The sequence below is a fragment of the Prionailurus viverrinus genome, chromosome C2 (genome assembly GCF_022837055.1).
Source record: "Prionailurus viverrinus isolate Anna chromosome C2, UM_Priviv_1.0, whole genome shotgun sequence".
Taxonomy (NCBI): domain Eukaryota; kingdom Metazoa; phylum Chordata; class Mammalia; order Carnivora; family Felidae; genus Prionailurus; species Prionailurus viverrinus.
Genome location: NC_062569.1, coordinates 43,903,850 through 43,922,250, shown reverse-complemented (window position 1 = coordinate 43,922,250; position 18,401 = coordinate 43,903,850). Strand labels below are relative to the sequence as shown.

The 18,401-nt window shown below is 39.9% G+C and overlaps 1 protein-coding gene across 3 annotated transcripts in view; it reads left to right on the top strand.

Annotated features, from left to right (window-relative positions):
• CP (ceruloplasmin) overlaps positions 1-18,401 on the top strand; it is a 72,719-nt gene that overhangs the window by 2,146 nt on the left and 52,172 nt on the right. For all 3 annotated transcript variants that reach the window (XM_047874527.1, XM_047874528.1, XM_047874529.1), the window contains exons 2-5: positions 5,797-6,044; positions 7,790-8,002; positions 8,882-9,055; positions 17,464-17,718. In XM_047874527.1, coding sequence (XP_047730483.1) covers positions 5,797-6,044; positions 7,790-8,002; positions 8,882-9,055; positions 17,464-17,718 — 890 coding nt within the window. The remainder of the gene's footprint in view (positions 1-5,796; positions 6,045-7,789; positions 8,003-8,881; positions 9,056-17,463; positions 17,719-18,401) is intronic.

Genomic DNA, 18,401 nt, shown 5'->3' with positions numbered 1-18,401 from the left:
TCCGGCTTCGGCTCGGTCATGATCTCACAGTTTGTGAGTTGGGGTTCTGCGTGAGTTCGAGCCTGGTGACGGGCTCTGTGCTGATAGTACAGAACGTGGAGCCGGCTTCACATTCTGTGTCTCTCTCTCTGCCCCTCCCCTACTTGTTGTGGTCGCTGTCTTTCTCTCTCAAAAATAAATAAATAAACATAAATTTTTTTTAAAAAAAAAGAATGGGGAGGGGAGGTGGGGGTCAGAGGATTCCTTTGGTTTTAAATATTCTTGTGTCTTGTCTGTGTTTAGGGAGGTTTTGCAACATTGGTTTGATCATCCGTGGCTTCAAGGACAGCCTAGAATCTTTGGACTCTAGATGGCGCTGCTCACTCTGCCTGTGATCTTTTTTTTTTTTTTTTTTTTCAATTACATCTAACTGTGACTGTTGAACACAGATTCAGCAATTTCGCCAACACTATGCTAAACTTTTTGTATAGATGAGTTTAGGTAGCAACTTGTTTCTCTCCTCTTTGTGTCTGATTACCAGCATGTCCAGCGGTTTTAGTTTCTTCGGGCTGCTATAGCAAAATACCACAGAAGAATACAGAAATGTATTTTGCAGTTTTAGAGGCTGAGAAATTCAAAGTCAAGGTACCAGCATGGCCATGTTCTAGTAAGAGCTCTCTTCCTGGTTAGTCCTGGTTATAGTAGCCTATTCACTGTGTCCTCACATGGTAGAAGAAGCTACAAATCTCTCTGGAGCATGTTTTATAAGGCCCTAATCCCATGTATGAGGGCTCCATGTTTATGACCTAAGTGCATCCCAAAGGCCCCATCTCCTAATCCACCATGTTAGAGGTGGCTCTAGACCTCCAGAACCTGTCCGTATGGTGAGCGAATACTCTGTGATCTGTGTTATATTCAGTGGTGCAGTTGACTTTAAAATAGGGAGATGATCTGGGTGGGCCTAATCTAAACCAAAGAATTCTCTAGAAGAAGGAGAGAAAGAAGAAAAGAGATTTGAGGTGATTCAACAAACTGCTGCTAACTTGAAGATAGAAGATGCCACTTGAGAAGGAATACAGGTGGCCCTGAGGAGGCAGGTGAGGTCCTTGGCTTACAGATGGCCAGGAAGTGGGGATTTCAATCCTATCACAGTGAACTGAATTCTGCCAATAATCTGAATGAGCTTGGAAGCAGATTTCTCCAGCTCCTCCAGATGAGTGCTCAGACCAGCCAACACCTTGATGTCAGCCTTGTGATAACCTGAGCAGAGAAGATAGTCATGCCATGCCAGACTTCTGACCCACTGAGCTGTGAAACAATCAGTGGGTGTTCTTTTAAGCTACTATGTGACAATTTGTTATTTGGCAATGGAAAACTAATGTCCTGTGTCTCAACCGATGAAGACAAGAATCCAGAAACTTTTCCCATTACCGACATTTCAGTAATCAAGTCTAAACATAAGCCAAGACCATTCAAGTACATTCTGAATTTATGGAAAGATGTAACTTTATTATCATCTTACTGAGTCAGTATAAAATTTTTAATTCCACTACCATTAAAAACTCAGTTCTGAGTCTGAATCTGCCAGAAATTATAAGAGTTGGCTATAGGATTCTAGAATATGGGGGGATAAAAAGGTGGGATATGATTACTGAGAGGGAGACAATATCTTTGTAATGAATAGAAAAGAGCATGTTACAATTGTCAACAGAAAGATCTACAATTAACATGAATTATTTGCTTGATTCAAAGAACAACTATAATAGATTCTTTTGACTGAATAACTGGCAAACTTACTGCAAACTTCCAGTAACTGACCCTAGTCCCCACACTATGTTCTTGAAATTAATGTTTATTTTGAGAGACGGAAAGCGCAAGTGGGGGAGGGGCAGAGAGCAAGGAGGACAGAGGGGTTTTGTGCTGAGAGCAGTGAGCCTGATGTGGGGCTTGAACTCACAAACTGTGAGCTAATGACCTGAGTTGAAGTCTGACACTCAACTGAGTCACCCAGGTGCCCCTGTGCCCTTGAAATTAAATAGATACCTCCTAATGACCCTTTGATGTTCCTTTGTAGACAGCACATAATCAAATAGACGTACCCCAAAGTATCACATGATGTGAAATATTTCCCAATTTGGTCAAGAGTTCATTTTGTTTAAAAAAAAAAAAACAAAACAAGATGGGAAACATATTTTGCATACTGCCATGTGTACAAAAGCAATTCCAAATGTTAAAAACTCTGAATATAACTTCAGAGCAACTACTTTAAAAGCAATTCTTGCCTCCCCCAAATCTCTGTGTACAAAGAGTGAACCCTGAAGATTGGGCAATGCTTGTCCTGGTTCAGGAGGTGATTAATATGGGAGAAATGTGCAGTGAAGGCATTCTGGCAAAGCCCACTGAATTTTATTGGAACAGGACGTGACATACTCCCAAATGTTTCAGAGTCATGTTCAGAAAGTATCAATACACACTGTATTGAATGAAGCCTTAAGAATTTGAGGGCTGGGCGCCTGGGAGGCTTATTCTGTTGAACCTCTGACTTCGGCTCAGGTCATGATCTCACGGTTCATGAGTTCAAGACCCACCTTAGGCTCTGCACTTACAGTGCAGTGTCTGCTTGGAATTCTCTCTCTCTCCCTCTCTGTCCCTCCCCCGCTTGTACTCTCTCTCTCTCTCTCTCTCTCAAAAATAAATAAATACACTTTTAAAAATTCAATAAAAAAGAATTTGAGGGCTATTTTAAAACTTTGACCTATGTAAAATGTGTATCAACAGGGCATTTTATTTTATTTTTTTTTTTTTGTTTATTTATTTTTGGGACAGAGAGAGACAGAGCATGAACGGGGGAGGGGCAGAGAGAGAGGGAGACACAGAATCAGAAACAGGCTCCAGGCTCTGAGCCATCAGCCCAGAGCCCGATGCGGGGCTCGAACTCACGGACCGCGAGATCGTGACCTGGCTGAAGTCGGACGCTTAACCGACTGCGCCACCCAGGCGCCCCCATTTTATTTTTTTTTAACGTTTATTTATTTAAAAAAAATTTTTTTTAACGTTTTATTTATTTTTGAGACAGGGAGAGACAGAGCATGAACAGGGGAGGGAGACACAGAATCTGAAACAGGCTCCAGGCTCTGAGCTGTCAGCACAGAGCCCGACGCGGGGCTCAAACTCGCGGACTGCGAGATCGTGACCTGAAGTCGGACACTTAACCGACTGAGCCACCCAGGCGCCCCTCAACAGGGCATTTTAGAACAAAGATTAGAATCTCTATTTAAGTATCACCAGGAGGGGCACCTGGGTGGCTCAGTCAGTTAAGCATCTAACTTTGGCTCAGGTCATGATCTCACGGTTTGTGGCCTCTCACCCTGCGTCAGACTCTGTGCTCGCAGCTCAGAGCCTGGAGCCTGCTTCAGGGTCTGTGTCTCGCTCTCTCTCTCTCTGCCCCTGCCCCACTCACATTCTGTCTCTCTCCCTTTCTCTCAAAAATAAACATTAAAACAAATTTAAATAAAAAAAATATCACCAGGACTCATCTCCTAGCAATAAGAGATGCTGGAGAAAAGTTACCCTCAGATGTGAATGGGCCTAAGACTGAGCGGGCCAGGGTCGTCTGGTGACTAGAGAGGAATTCTGTCTTTGCGCTGTGAGCTTTGCTACAGCCGTATGCCAGACTAACACTGTACTCTTGCTAACCTCCTTGCAGCACTGAGTACTGCAGGAATCTGCTTTCAATCTCAATGGTCTTCAGTGCCTCAGAATTTTGCTGTTGTTAAAACATCCACTTGTTAAGACCATTTCTGTTAATACGAATGCTGCAGTTTTAGAGGAAGAATTCACACCCCTGTCCTGTTTTCCCGTGCATTTGGATGCCCTTGAAGTCTCTCTGAGCCTTCCTGAATCCATTTTTCTATTTCATTCTAACAAAATGGAAACCACAACAATTAGAAAATGGAACCAACTGAGAGAAATAAAACAAAGGATGCCTCTTCTTTGTTTTTCTAACTTCCAGCTTGGCCCCCTTCCCATCAAAAGGGTTCATTTTTCAGTGAACAATCTGGAATCCTGGAGTTCACACAATCCAGGAAAAATGGGGTCCTTGGTATGTGGTGCCAACGATGGGATCCTAATGGTCGATGTCCTCTGGTCAGTCCAGTGCGTGGTGCTCTGCTGTTTCCAACACCTGCTGCCACTCAAACTCAGCCTCCAGGACCACCACTGCCTCTGGCACTCAGGCTTAATCGGATGTCCTCATGCAACTGTACCAACAGAGGTCTGGCCGCCACCAGGGTATGGCCTGGAAACAGATCCTGCCACCCTTCTGTCTCACAGTCCCAAGAAATCCCACTGCCTCTGGGATTAGGCAGCTCTCTTTTCCTTCACTTCGGAGCCTCCCGCTCAGGTTATCCATGAGCGCAGAGCAGCCTGCCTGCAATAGAACACAGCTGGGTGTTAGAAACTATGAACGTCTGGGCCTGCCCCAGAAGCAAGCAATCAGAATAAATGGGGCTGGGGCTCAGGAGCTTGCATTTCCTCAAGGGCCTCAGTAGATTCGTACGCACATCAAAACTTAGGAAATATTGGGCTACAGCTCTAGAGTTTTGAAAAGCTGGGCCTTTAAACTTTGCAGCAAGGGAAGTTCAGAGCTTCCAGACAAGCCCTCCTCTCGTCTTGAAGAAAAGAAGGAGAAGTATTTCTCACTCTTTCCGAGGAGCTTACAGCTGAGGAGACAAGACAAAGTTTATTCTTCAGTCAGTTCAGCCGGCTCCACAGGAATTAAGAAGAAATGGTGAGGCATCAAAGATCCCTGAGGTGAAAGTCCACAGCACACACACTCACACCAAGAAGCACAACCCCCAGATCATCAGCCTGAGTGTTAGCACTTTTTATTCTATCGGAGGAGATCCCATTTGTGGAGGGGCTTGCCAAAGTCCAGGTTTTCGGTGCGTGCTCCTAAATGGGTAGATGTTGTTACTCACCAACAGATCCCAATGAGCTACTTAGAGCCTTCTGTTAAGGACAGCCTAAGAATCACTTTAAAAGTGTGATCACCAAACCCACTTTCTTTCTTCCCTTTTCTTTTCTTCCTTTTTCCCCCCACCCCTGCCCCGCCCTACAATTTACTTTGCTAACATTTTTAGAAAAGTTTCGAGCAACTATTAATCAGCCACAAAGCAGAATATAAACATTCACTAGTCAAACATTTTCGGTAGCAAGGGATTAAAAGAACATAAGGGTAATTTGCATCCAAAGGTAATTTTAAAACCCACATACACTGCACACATCAATTCCGATCTTGATTTAGTGCTGCTAAAGGAAATAAAAAATGTAGGATTAGTATAGCATCATTAATTTTATGTATTTAGGAAAACAAAATATATACACACTCTGAAGTCTCAAATATCCGGACTCACTGCTTATAAACTCATTTTCTTCCGGTAGCTGAAAGAGTAATAGATGAGTAAGGTCTTAACTGCTTTACCCTAACATTTTACTTTCACTTTGTATTCGACTTCATAATGTTTCTGTATTGTAACATAAAAATCCTGTAGAAAAATAGTCTGGTGAGATACACCAGATTTTAATGGTGGCTTCACACATGATTCGCTGCTATCACACCTGATGCGGGACGCCTCACATACTTAAAATAGGAGGGTAAGTGCCAGCTCACCTCTTCATTTTTGGAAGCACCCCTACAATAACAGGCAAACATTTGATGTGATATGGTCATTAATTTCTCTTTAATTACATGAGATGTTATAATGTTATCCCCAGAAATGATGGCTTCTGATAGAGTTGTCTTCTTTTCTTTTGCAGGGAACATTCAGACATCTATCTTCAAAATGGCCCAGATAGAATTGGAAGGTTGTATAAGAAGGCCCTTTATGTTCAGTACACAGACAGAACTTTTAGCACAATTATAGAAAAACCTGTCTGGCTGGGGTTTTTAGGCCCTGTTATCAAAGCTGAAACTGGAGATAGAGTTTATGTTCACCTAAAAAACTTTGCCTCTAGGCCCTACACTTTCCATCCACATGGAGTAACTTACCATAAGGAACATGAGGGTAAGTTCAGCTCATATTCTAGCTGGAATTTCCTCGTAATTTTCAGTAGGAGCACTTTTTTTGTTTTTTTTTTTAACATCTAAGATTATGGCCTCCCCTCCTGGAGAAGACGTGTAAGTGTGTTACTATGCTGTGTTTCCCTTGGTTGCACTTGCTTGTGTGAAAGAACTCTTGGGTAGACTATACAGTGAGAGGCAGCGAGAGCTGGGACTTCCCTACCAGTGCCTGGCAACTCGCCAGCCAAAGAGAATGAGAGGACTAGGCAACGTGCATGAAGGCCTAGAAAAGGCAAACATCCAGAGGGAAGAAACAGGACTCAAGATAGGGGTTGTCTTAACTCTAAAGTTCCTACACGTGACCATACTGTGGTCATTGTCACGTACCATCCTAACTCTGGATTAACTCTGTCCTACCTAAGGCAGTCTGAGTAGTCTCTTGCATCAGTCAAATGGTACACATGGCTGGATGACCCCAGAGCCGCATCTGAGATACAATTAACGGAAAGGTCATTTGAATGTAGGACTTAGAAACCTTAAAGATGGTACAGGAAGAACAAAGAATAGCTTTGGTGTCTGTGATATCATTTTTAGTACTTGTTGATGATAATGATAAAAAGAGGTGGGGTTTTGTTATGGATAAGAGCGAGGACTTTGAAAGTAATAGACAAAGCTTCAAGTGCAGCTTTGTCTTTCACTGGCTGAATAATGATCTCAGCTAAGTTACTTAAATTCTCTGCGCTTCAGTTTCCTCGTGTATAAAATAGGGACAATGATGTACATGGTAATAGCTCAATGAATGTCAGGCATTATAAGCAAAAATGCGGAGACCATGTTAGTTGAAATTATAAGGATTAAGTTTGGAAATTAAGATAAAATTAGAGCTTTAAAATTATTAGTTTTCTTTTTTACAGAGGCTTTGCTTTAGAAGGTGAATGTTTTGACCATATATTTTTATTTGTTTTTCTGAAATAAACAGTTACATTCATAGCTTAGAGGCTGACTGCCATCTTCTTTCTTTTTTATAAATTCATGGCATAGTAGGGTATTAATCATTTTTAAGGCATGGTAGTTATATTGTCTTCATGTTAAAGAAAAAACCGTTCTTATCCTTTAGAGGTATATATTCAAGTATTTATTAGTGAAATGATATGATGCCTGGGATTTGCTTTACAATTAATTCGATGGTGATGGGGTTAAGAGTGGGTGGGGGTGTAGATGAAACAGGATTGGTCTTGGGTTTATCACTATTAAAGCTTGGTTGATGGGTAAATGGAAGTTCATCATATTATTTCCTCAACTTTTACGTATTTTTGGAAATTTCCAAAAGTAAAAGTACAGAATTTTTAAAAATCCATAGTTCATGGGTGGAAACTTGACATCCTATAAGATGTCTCAAATGATAAGAGAGAGTAGCCATTTTGTTCATACTTCCATACCATGACTCCAGAGCAAAAGTGGTTCTTTACACTGCAAACCAGAAGTCACTATGCTCTATTCCTACTCCCTTAAGATTCAGTAAGTATTCAGTAAGTTAAAAAATAACAACCAAATTTTTGGTGAAGCTTCCAGACCCCCTAGTCATTGGCCTCTCACGCTTGTGTGTTCAAATAGGACATCACTACATTCCCAAAGGGGCACATACTACAAGTTGAATACACGTTTGCCAAATAAATTAATGAATCATCTATTCTCTCTTTTAAGTTCAAATACATTCACTTTGTAACTTCACTGTGTATTGCTTCTTAGGGGCCATCTATCCTGATAACACCACAGATTTTCACAAAGCAGATGACAAAGTGCATCCTGGTGAGCAGTACACATATGTAATGAACGCCACCGAAGAGCAAAGTCCTGGTGAGGAAGATAGCAATTGTGTGACCAGGATTTACCATTCCCACATTGATGCTCCAAAAGATATCGCCTCAGGACTCATCGGACCTTTAATATTCTGTAAAAAAGGTAAATTTTTTCATTGTTGCTCACAGTGTATGACCAACAGGCAAGAGACAGAGGAGTTTGTTTTTTAACATAGAAGTCAAATCTTCTGTGTTATGACTGAGTAGGTAAGGTTGAGAAGGAGTGAATCTAGATAAAAAGGGGAAAACAGCAGGGCAGGAGAAGAAGAAGAAATAAATGGAACAAGTATTCACACCCATTACTACGCTGCAAGAAACATGCTCTCCTGGAAGATAGGTTTGCTGTATCCAGTTTCCAACAGTGGTGTTGAAGAGATGTGTGATTTTACCAGAAGTGACTCCCTTAGTGGCACTCCATGGTGTTAGATCTGTAGTTACCTGCATTGCGTTGGTAAATATAATATCACAGTAACTATTTCCAGCATCATGAAAAAGACAATGCAGCTCAAGAGCTTGAAATCCAGGGGCATCTGAATGTCTCAGTCAGTTAAGCATCAGCTCAGGTCTTGATCTCACAGTCATGAGTTCAAGCCACACATTGGGCTTGAAGCCTACTTAAAAAAAAAAAAAAAAGAGCTTGAAAGCTAATTCTCACTTGAACAGAATGAGTTACCTTCAAAGACTTACTGTCTTAGTTTGTGGATGTAGGCACCAGAAGATACACACACAACTTTGAATTCCAACCTTCTCATTTGCCAAAAAAGCATTGAATAGTTACATGGTCAATGGGCATCCAGATATATGAGTATCTGTAAGCTCAGGATACTGAACATAAAGTTTCCTGGTGTTTCCATCTGTAAAACAGAAGTGACAAATCCAGATTGGGGGTGTATTAGAAAAGTAAAATTTTAAAGCTATAAATCACCTGCTAAAAATACATGCTAAAGAGTAACTTCTACTAAAATAGTAATTTTCACTTCAGATTCTCTGGATCAAGAAAAAGAAAAAAATATTGACCAAGAATTTGTGCTGATGTTTTCTGTGGTGGATGAAAATCTCAGCTGGTACCTATATGACAACATTAAAACCTACTGCTCTGAACCAGAGAAAGTTGAGGAAGATAACGAAGATTTCCAAGAGAGTAACAGGATGTATTGTAAGATTACAGAAAGCGTGTTAACTTAATCTTATTTTTCTTGATCCATTAAGTCTGCTAGATCTATTCGTTCACATGAATAAGTAGTGTGTTTCTAATCTCTGGCCCTGATAAGAAAGCATATTAAACCTGCAACTTCATATTTAGCTAAACAGATCAAATCAAAACTCTGTGCCAGGTAAAACTGGATACACCAAATTGTTCCCAAACTAATAAGGAGAAAACATCATCAATTTTGGTTTAATGCATACGTATGTTATATTTATTTATATGTTTGTTTATTCTCCAAATTCATTCTAAATTTTATTTGAGGCCGCCTACAATTATTAAACTAAATGCTGAAAATTATCTTTATATCATAAAGCATTGAACTATACTTAATATAGCTCAAACTACAGTTCTAAAAGGTATTTCTTTTATATATACATTGTCCCTCTGCATCATTTTTTTTTCTATCTTTTAATTCACTTTATTTCTTCTAGAAATGCTTTCTTTACTGCCTAGGCTCCTCAATTCTCAGACTCAAAATAATGAGCTTAGTAAGGTTGTCTATCACTCAGAATTTGCATAAGAAATTAAATCTCTTAACACCAACTAGACCAATAAGTATGGCTTTTTATTTGTTTGTATTCAGCTTCTTGAAAATTACCTTTACTCAGAAACCGAGAATACAAAAATAACTACCAAAGCAGAAAAACAAACTAATTAACAAAGTACAGATTTTTCCCCCCAACTTTTGTTTATTTCTGGCTGGAAGGTCCCCTGTCTATACTTCAATCCTGCCTTTGTTATGCGCTAACAAAATAGATGTTAGAAAAAGATACTCAAGGTCTAGTCTGGATAGGTCTGGTTGTACCTCTGTTGTATCACATACATTCATGGTGCTTCCCAGAACCAATTTCTATCTTATCTCTAGGACCACCCAGTTTGAATAGTGATCCTAGGTTTCTTTATTTTATTTTTATTTTTTTATATGAAACTTATTGTCAAATTGGTTTCCATACAACACCCAGTGCTCATCCCAACAGGTGCCCTCCTCAATGCCCATCACCAACTTTCCCCTCCCTCCTACCCCCCATCAACCCTCAGTTTATTCTCAGTTTTTAAGAGTCTCTGATGGTTTGCCTCCTTCCCTCTCTGTAACTTTTTTTCCCCCTTCCCCTCCCCCATGGTCTTCTGTTAAGTTTCTCAGTATCAACATAAGAGTGAAAACATATGGTATCTGTCTTTCTCTGTATGGCTTATTTCACTTAGCATCACACTCTCCAGTTCCATCCACGTTGCTACAAAAGACCATATTTCATTCTTTCTCATTGCCATGTAGCATTCCATTGTATATACAAACCACAATTTCTTTATCCATTCATCAGTTGATGGATATTTAGGCTCTTTCCATAATTTGGCTATTGTTGAGAGTGCTGCTATAAACATTGGGGTACAAGTGGTCCTATGCAGCAGCACTCCTGTATCCCTTGGGTAAATTCCTAGAAGTGCTATTGTTGGGTCATAGGGTAGATCTATTCTTAATTTTTTGAGGAACCTCCACACTGTTTTCCAGAGTGGCTGCACCAGTCTGCATTCCCACCAACAGTGCAAGAGGGTTCCCGTTTCTCCACATCCTCTCCAGTATCTATAGTCTCCTGATTTGTTCATTTTAGCCACTCTGACCGGCGTGAGGTGATATCTCAGTGTGGTTTTGGTTTGTATTTCCCTGATGAGGAGTGACATTGAGCATCTTTTCATGTGCCTGTTGGTCATCTGGATGTCTTCTTTAGAGAAGTATCTATTCATGTCTTCTGTCCATTTCTTCACTGGATTATTTGTTTTTTTGGGTATGGAGTTTGGTGAGTTGTTCATAGATGTTGGATACTAGCCCTTTGTCCAATATGTCATTTGCAAATATCTTTTCCCATTCCGTTGCTTGCCTTTTAGTTTTGTTGATTGTTTCCTTTGCTGTGCAGAAGCTTTTTATCTTCATGAGGTCCCAATAGTTCACTTTTGCTTTTAATTCCCTTGCCTTTGGGGATGTGTCAAGTAAGAAATTGCTGCGGCTGATGTCAGAGAGGTTTTTTCCTGCTTTATCCTCTAGGGTTTTGATGGTTTTCTGTCTCACATTCAGGTCCTTTATCCATTTTGAGTTTATTTTTGTGAATGGTGAATGGTCTTCTGCATGTTGCTGTCCAGTTCTCCCAGCACCATTTGTTAAAGAGACTGTCTTTTTTCCACTGGATATTCTTTCCTGCTTTGTCAAAGACTAGTTGGCCATACTTTTGTGGGTCCAATTCTGGAGTCTCTATTCCATTGGTCTATGTGTCTGTTTTTGTGCCAATACCATGCTGTCTTGATGATTACAGCTTTGTAGTAGAGGCTAAAGTCTGGGATTGTGATGCCTCCTGCTTTGGTCTTCTTCTTCAAAATTCCTTTGGCTATTTGGGGCCTTTTGTGGTTCCGTATGAATTTTAGGATTGCTTGTTCTAGCTTCAAGAAGAATCCTGGTGCAATTTTGATTGGGATTGCATTGAATGTGTAGATAGCTTTGGGTAGTATTGACATTTTGACAATATTTATTTTTCCAATCCATGAGCAGGGAATGTCTTTCCATTTCTTTAAATCTTCTTCAATTTCCTCCATAAGCTTTCTATAGTTTTCAGCATACAGATCTTTTACATCTTTGGTAAGGTTTATTGCTAGGTATTTTATGCTTCTTGGTGCAGTTGTGAATGGGATCAGTTTCTTTATTTATCTTTCTGTTGCTCCGTTATTAGTGTATAAGAATGCAACTGATTTCTGTACATTGATTTTATATCCTGCGACTTTGCTGAATTCATGTATCAGTTCTAGCAGACTTTTGGTGGAGTCTATCGGGTTTTCCATGTCATCTACATGGAATATCATGCAAAAAGCGAAAGCTTGACTTCATCTTTGCCAATTTTGATGCCTTTGATTTCCTTTTTTTGTCTGATTGCTGATGCTAGCACTTCCAACACTATGTTAAACGACAGTGGTGAGAATGGACATCCCTGTCGTGTTCCTGATCTCAGGGGGAAAGCTCTCAGTTTTTCCCCATTGAGGATGATATTAGCTGTGGGCTTTTCATAAATGGCTTTTATGATGTTTAAGTATGTTCCTTCTATCCCGACTTTCTCGAGGGTCTTTATTAAGAAAGAATGCTGAATTTTGTCAAATGCTTTTTCTGCATCGATTGACAGGATTATGTTTTCTTTTATTAATGTGATGTATCACATTGATGGATTTGAGAATATTAAACCAGCCCGGCAGCCCAGGAATGAATCCCACTAGATCATGGTGAATAATTCTTTTTATATGCTGTTGAATTCAATTTGCTAGTATCTTATTGAGAATTTTTGCATCCATATTCATCAGGGATATTGGTCTGTAGTTCTCTTTTTCTGCTGGGTCTCTGTCTGGTTTGGGAATCAAAGTAATGCTGGCTTCATAGAATGAGTCTGGAAGTTTTCCTTCTCTTTCTATTTTTGGAACAGTTGGAGAAGGATAGGTATTATCTCTGCTTTAAATGTCTGGTAGAATTCCCCTGGGAAACCATCCGGTCCTGGACTCTTATTTGTTGGGAGATTTTTGATAACTGATTCAATTTCTTCACTGGTTATGGGTCTGTTCAAATTTTCTATTTCTTCCTGTTTGAGTTTTGGAAGTGTGTGGGTTCTTAGGAATTTGTCCATTTCTTCCAGGTTGTCCAGTTTGTTGGCATATAATTTTTAATGTTATTCCCTGACAATTGCTTGTATTTCTGAGGGATTGGTTGTAATAATTTCATTTTCATTCATGATTATATCTGTTTGGGTCATCTCCCTTTTCTTTTTGAGAAGCCTGACTAGAGGTTTATCAATTTTGTTTATTTTTTTCAAAAAACCAACTCTTGGTTCCATTGATCTGCTCTACAGATTTTTAGATTCTATATTGTTTGTTTCTGCTCTGATATTTTTTATTTCTCTTCTGCTGGGTTTGGGGTGTCTTTGCTGTTCTGCTTCTATTTCCTTTAGGTGTGCTGTTAGATTTTGTATTTGAGATTTTTCTTGTTTCTTGAGATAGGCCTGGATTGCAATGTATTTTCCTCTCAGGACTGCCTTCGCTGCATCCCAAAGCGTTTGGATTGTTGTATTTTCATTTTCGTATGTTTCCATATATTTTTTAATTTCTTCTCTAATTGTCTGGTTGACCCACTCTTCTTTAGTAGGGTATTCTTTAACCTCCATGCTTTTGGAGGTTTTCCAGACTTTTTCCTGTGGTTGATTTCAAGTTTCATAGCATTGTGGTCTGAAAGTGTGCATGGTATGATCTCAATTCTTGTATACTTATGAAGGGCTGTTTTGTGACCCATTATGTGATCTATCTTGGAGAATGTTCCATGTGCACTCGAGAAGAAAGTATATTCTTTTGCTTTGCGATGCAGAGTTGTACATATATCTGTCAAGTCCATCTGATCCAATAATATATTCTGTTGCTTTGGCATGCAGAGTTGTAAATATATCTGTCAAGTCCATCTGATCCAATAATCATTCAGGGTCCTTGTTTCTTTATTGACCATGTGTCTAGATGATCTATCCATTGCTGTTAGTGGAGTATTAAAGTCCCCTGCAATTACCACATTTTTGTCAATAAGGTTGCTTATGTTTGTGAGTCATTGTTTTATATATTTGGGGGCTCCTGTATTTGGTGATAGACATTTATAATTGTTAGTTCTTCTTGGAGGATAGACCCTGTAATGATTATATAATGCCCTTATTCATCTCTTGTTACAGCCTTTAATTTAAAGTCTAGTTTGTCTGATATAAGTATGGCTACTCCAGCTTTCTTTTGACTTCCAGTAGCATGATAGATAGTTCTCCGTCCCCTCACTTTCAATCTGAAAGTGTCCTCAGGTCTAAAATGAGTCTCTTATAGACAGCAAATAGATGGGTCTTATTTTTTTATCCATTCTGATACCCTATGTCTTTTGGTTGGTGCATTTAGTCCATTTACATTCAGTGTTATTATAGAAAGATATGGGTTTAGAGTCATTGTGATGTATGTAGGTTTCATGCTTGTAGCAATGTCTCTAGTACTTTGTCTCACAGGATCCCCCTTAGGATCTCTTATAGGGCCGGTTTAGTGGTGATGAATTCCTTCAGTTTTTGTTTGGGAAGACCTTTATCTCTCCTTCTATTCTAAATGACAGATTTGCTGGATAAAGGATTCTCGGCTGCATATTTTTTTCTGTTCATTACGTTGAAGACTTCCTGCCATTCCTTTCTGGCCTGCCAAGTTTCAGTAGTGAGATCTGCCACGAGTCTTATCGGTCTCCCTTTATATGTTAGATCACATTTATCCCTAGCTGCTTTCAGAATTTTCTCTTTATCCTTGTATTTTGCCAGTTTCACTATGATATGTCATGCAGAAGATCGATTCAAGTTACATCTGAAGGGAGTTCTCTGTGCCTCTTGGATTTCAATGCCTTTTTCCTTCCCCAGATCAGGAAAGTTCTCAGCTATGATTTCTTCAAGTACACCTTCAGCACCTTTCCCTCTCTCTTCCTCCTCTGGAATACCAATTATACGTAGATTATTTCTCTTTAGTGCATCACTTAGTTCTCTAATTTTCTCCTCATACTCCTGGATTTTTTTATCTTTTTCTCAGCTTCTTCTTTTTCCATAATTTTATCTTCTAGTTCACCTATTCTCTCCTCCGCCTCTTCAATCCAAGCTGTGGTAGTCTCCATTTTATTTTGCAACTCATTAATAGCATTTTTTTTTATCTCCTCCTGGCTGTTCCTTAGTCCCTTGATCTCTGTAGCAAGAGATTCTCTGCTGTCCTCTATACTGTTTTCAAGCCTAGCAATTAATTTTATGACTATTATTCTAAATTCACTTTCTGTTATATTGTTTAAATCATTTTTGATCAGTTCATTAGCTGTCGCTATTTCCTGGAGTTTCTTTTGAGGGGAATTCTTCCATTTTGTCATTTTGGATAGTCCCCGGAGTGGTGTGGGACTGCTGGGCACTTCCCCTGTGCTGTCTTGAATAACTTGTGTTGGTGGGCGGGGCCAAAGTCAGACCTGATGTCTGCCCCCAACCCACCACTGGGGCCACAGTCAGACTGGTGTGTGCCTTCTCTTCCCCTCTCCTAGGGGCGGGATTCACTGTGGGGTGGCGTGGCCCATCTGGGCTACTTGCACACTGCCAGGCTTGTGGTGCTGGAGATCTGGCGTATTAGCTGGGGTGGATGGGCAAGGTGCACAGGGGTGGGAGGGGCAGGCTCATCTCACTTTTCCTTCAGAGATCTGCTTCGGGAGGGGCCCTGTGGCACCGGGAGGGAGTCAGACCCGCCAGAGGGATGGATCCACAGAAGCACAGTGTTGGGTGTTTGCCTGGAGCAAACAAGTTCCCTGGCAGGAACTGGTTCCCTTCGGGATTTTGGCTGGGGGATGGGCGAGGGAGATGGCGCTGGTGAGCGCCTTTGTTCCCCGCCAAACTGAGCTCTGTCGTCCAGGGCTCAACAACTCTCTCTCCCGTTGTCCTCCAGCCCTCCCGTTCTCCGAGCAGAGCTGTTAACTTATAACCTTCCAGATGTTAAGTCCCGCTTGCTGTCAGAACACACTCTGTCCGGCCCCTCTGCTTTTGCAAGCGAGACTCGGGGGCTCTGCTTTGCCAGCGGGCTGCCCATCCACCCCGGCTCCCTCCCAGCAGTCCGTGTAGAACACACTGCCTCTCCACCCTTCCTACTCTCTTCCGTGAGCCTCTCATCTACGCTTGGCTCTGGAGAATCCGTTCTGCTAGTCTTCTGGCAGTTTTCTGGGTTATTTAGGCAGGTGTGGGTGGAATCTAAGTGATCCTCAGGACGCCGTGAGCCCAGCATCCTCCTACACCACCATCTTCCCCAACATTTTGGCATATAATTTTTCATAGCATTCCCTGATAATTGCTTGTATTTCTGAGGGATTGGTTGTAATAATTCCATTTTCATTCATGATTTTATCTATTTGGGTCCTCCCCCTTCTCTTTTTGAGAAGCCTGGCTAGAGGTTTATCAATTTTGTTATTTTTTCGAGAAACCAACTCTTGGTTTCATTGATCTTCTCTACTGTTTTTTTAGATTCTATATTTGTTTCTGCTCTGATATTTATTATTTCTCTTATTCTGCTGGATTTGGAGTGTCTTTGCTGCTCTGCTTCTATTTCCTTTAGGTGTACTCTTAGATTTTGTATTTGTGATTTTTCTTGTTTCTTAAGATAGGTCTGGATTGCAATGTATTTTCCTCCCAGGACTGCCTTTGCTGCATCCCAAAGCATTTGGATTGTTGTATTTTCATTTTCATTTGTATCCATATATTTTTTAAATTTCTTCTCTAATTGCCTGGTTGACCCACTCTTCTTTAGTAGGATGTTCTTTAACCTCCATGCTTTTGGAGGTTTTCCAGACTTTTTCCTGTGGTTGATTTCAAGTTTCATAGCATTGTGGTCTGAAAGTGTGCATGGTATGATCTCAATTCTTGTATACTTATGAAGGGCTGTTTTGTGACCCATTATGTGATCTATCTTGGAGAATGTTCCATGTGCACTTGAGAAGAAAGTATATTCTTTTGCTTTGGGATGCAGAGTTCTAAATATATCTGTCAAGTCCATCTGATCCAATGTATCATCCAGAGCCCTTGTTTCTTTATTGATTCTGTGTCTGGATGATCTATCCATTGTTGTAAGTGGAGTATTAAAGTCCGCCTAGGTTTCTTTAAAGCGTCTTGGGCCATTCTGCCTTCGAATTTTTAGGTCTTTGTGGCTCTTTTACTGGTCCTTACTATCCTTCCCCTGGATTTCTTCTTTTCGCCGTCACATCTCTTCCAATTTTGACTTATAATCTCTAAAAAAAGAAAAAAGCTTTCCTTGTGTTCTTATGACACAAGGAATTCATGTTCACTGCAGAAAATCAGCAAAGTCCTAACATGCAAAAAGAAAAAATTGAAATTAATATTACCACTATCAACATGATATGTGATTGATTATGAAATAACCTTCAGTCTTTCTAAAATTTACTCTACGTGTGTACATTTTGTATATATGCACATATATATGCATACATTATATTTACAAATACCCATATACACATACTAATACACAGCTGCACAGCTAATGTGTATAGCTTATAACAGAGAAAAAATAGGTTTCATCTTCATTGTGTTCATCTGCTAATGTGTTGACAAAAATCCTGAGACTGGATTCAGGTCCAAAATAAGAGTGCTATGATTGATTAGCAATGTCTGATGTAGGTACAGAGGAAGGAATAGCAGTACATGTGCCAGGTATTTTCCAATCCAAATTGATATTTATTTCTATAGAGATAACTATTACCATCCCAGGCACCAATGTTTTTAATCACAATCTCTGATCTTGACTTACAGCTGTGAATGGATATACTTTTGGAAGTCTCCCAGGACTCTCCATGTGTGCAGAAGACAAAGTAAAATGGTATCTTTTTGGCATGGGTAATGAAATTGATGTGCACTCAGCTTTCTTCCACGGCCAAGTATTGACAAATAAGGGCTACCGTATTGATACAGTCAATCTCTTTCCTGCTACCCTCTTTGAAGCTTTTATGGTGGCCCAGAGTCCTGGAGAATGGATGCTTAGCTGTCAGAATCTAAACCACCTGAAAGGTAAGGCATCTTTACCTGAAATGAGCTTTCGGCCAAAAAAAGAGTCATGTATCTGTTACACTACTAATGGGGTGATAACTGGGAATCAGAATCTAAAAGTAAATAAAATTTTTTTAAAAGAATCTAAAAGTTAAATATCTTTAGAATAATCTGAGCTTTGAACTGGTAATTTAATTTTATTCTTATGATGGTATGCATCATAATATAATAAAAAAAACTGAAAGACTAGAATTTTACAAAATAATGAAATATGAAAATATATTAATTTGAGAAAAAGCATAACTGGCCCTGAATTACTCTTCTGTCCTAAAAGTATAGGTATACGCTGAGAAGTATATACAACTTCTTTGCTTTGTAAAATACACAATATTGTAAACACCAGAAGATTTATATACTGTGCTGAAAAGTAGTTTGTTTGTTGTTTGTTTTAATTTGGTTCTATCAGACACAACCAACTTTGTTCTTTGAGTCCAGCTACTCCTTGGTTTAACTTGCTAAATACCTCGTTCATCTCTTCAACATAAGAACATTCCTTGTTCTTGAAAAATACTAGTTTGTAATAGTGATCTCCTGAAGAAACTAGCTTTAATCTGGGTCTTTTGGCATGTTACTCTGACCTTCAAATATAATCTCACTATTAAATGTCACCTTGGTCTCAGAAGACCCAGAACAGCAGGTACATA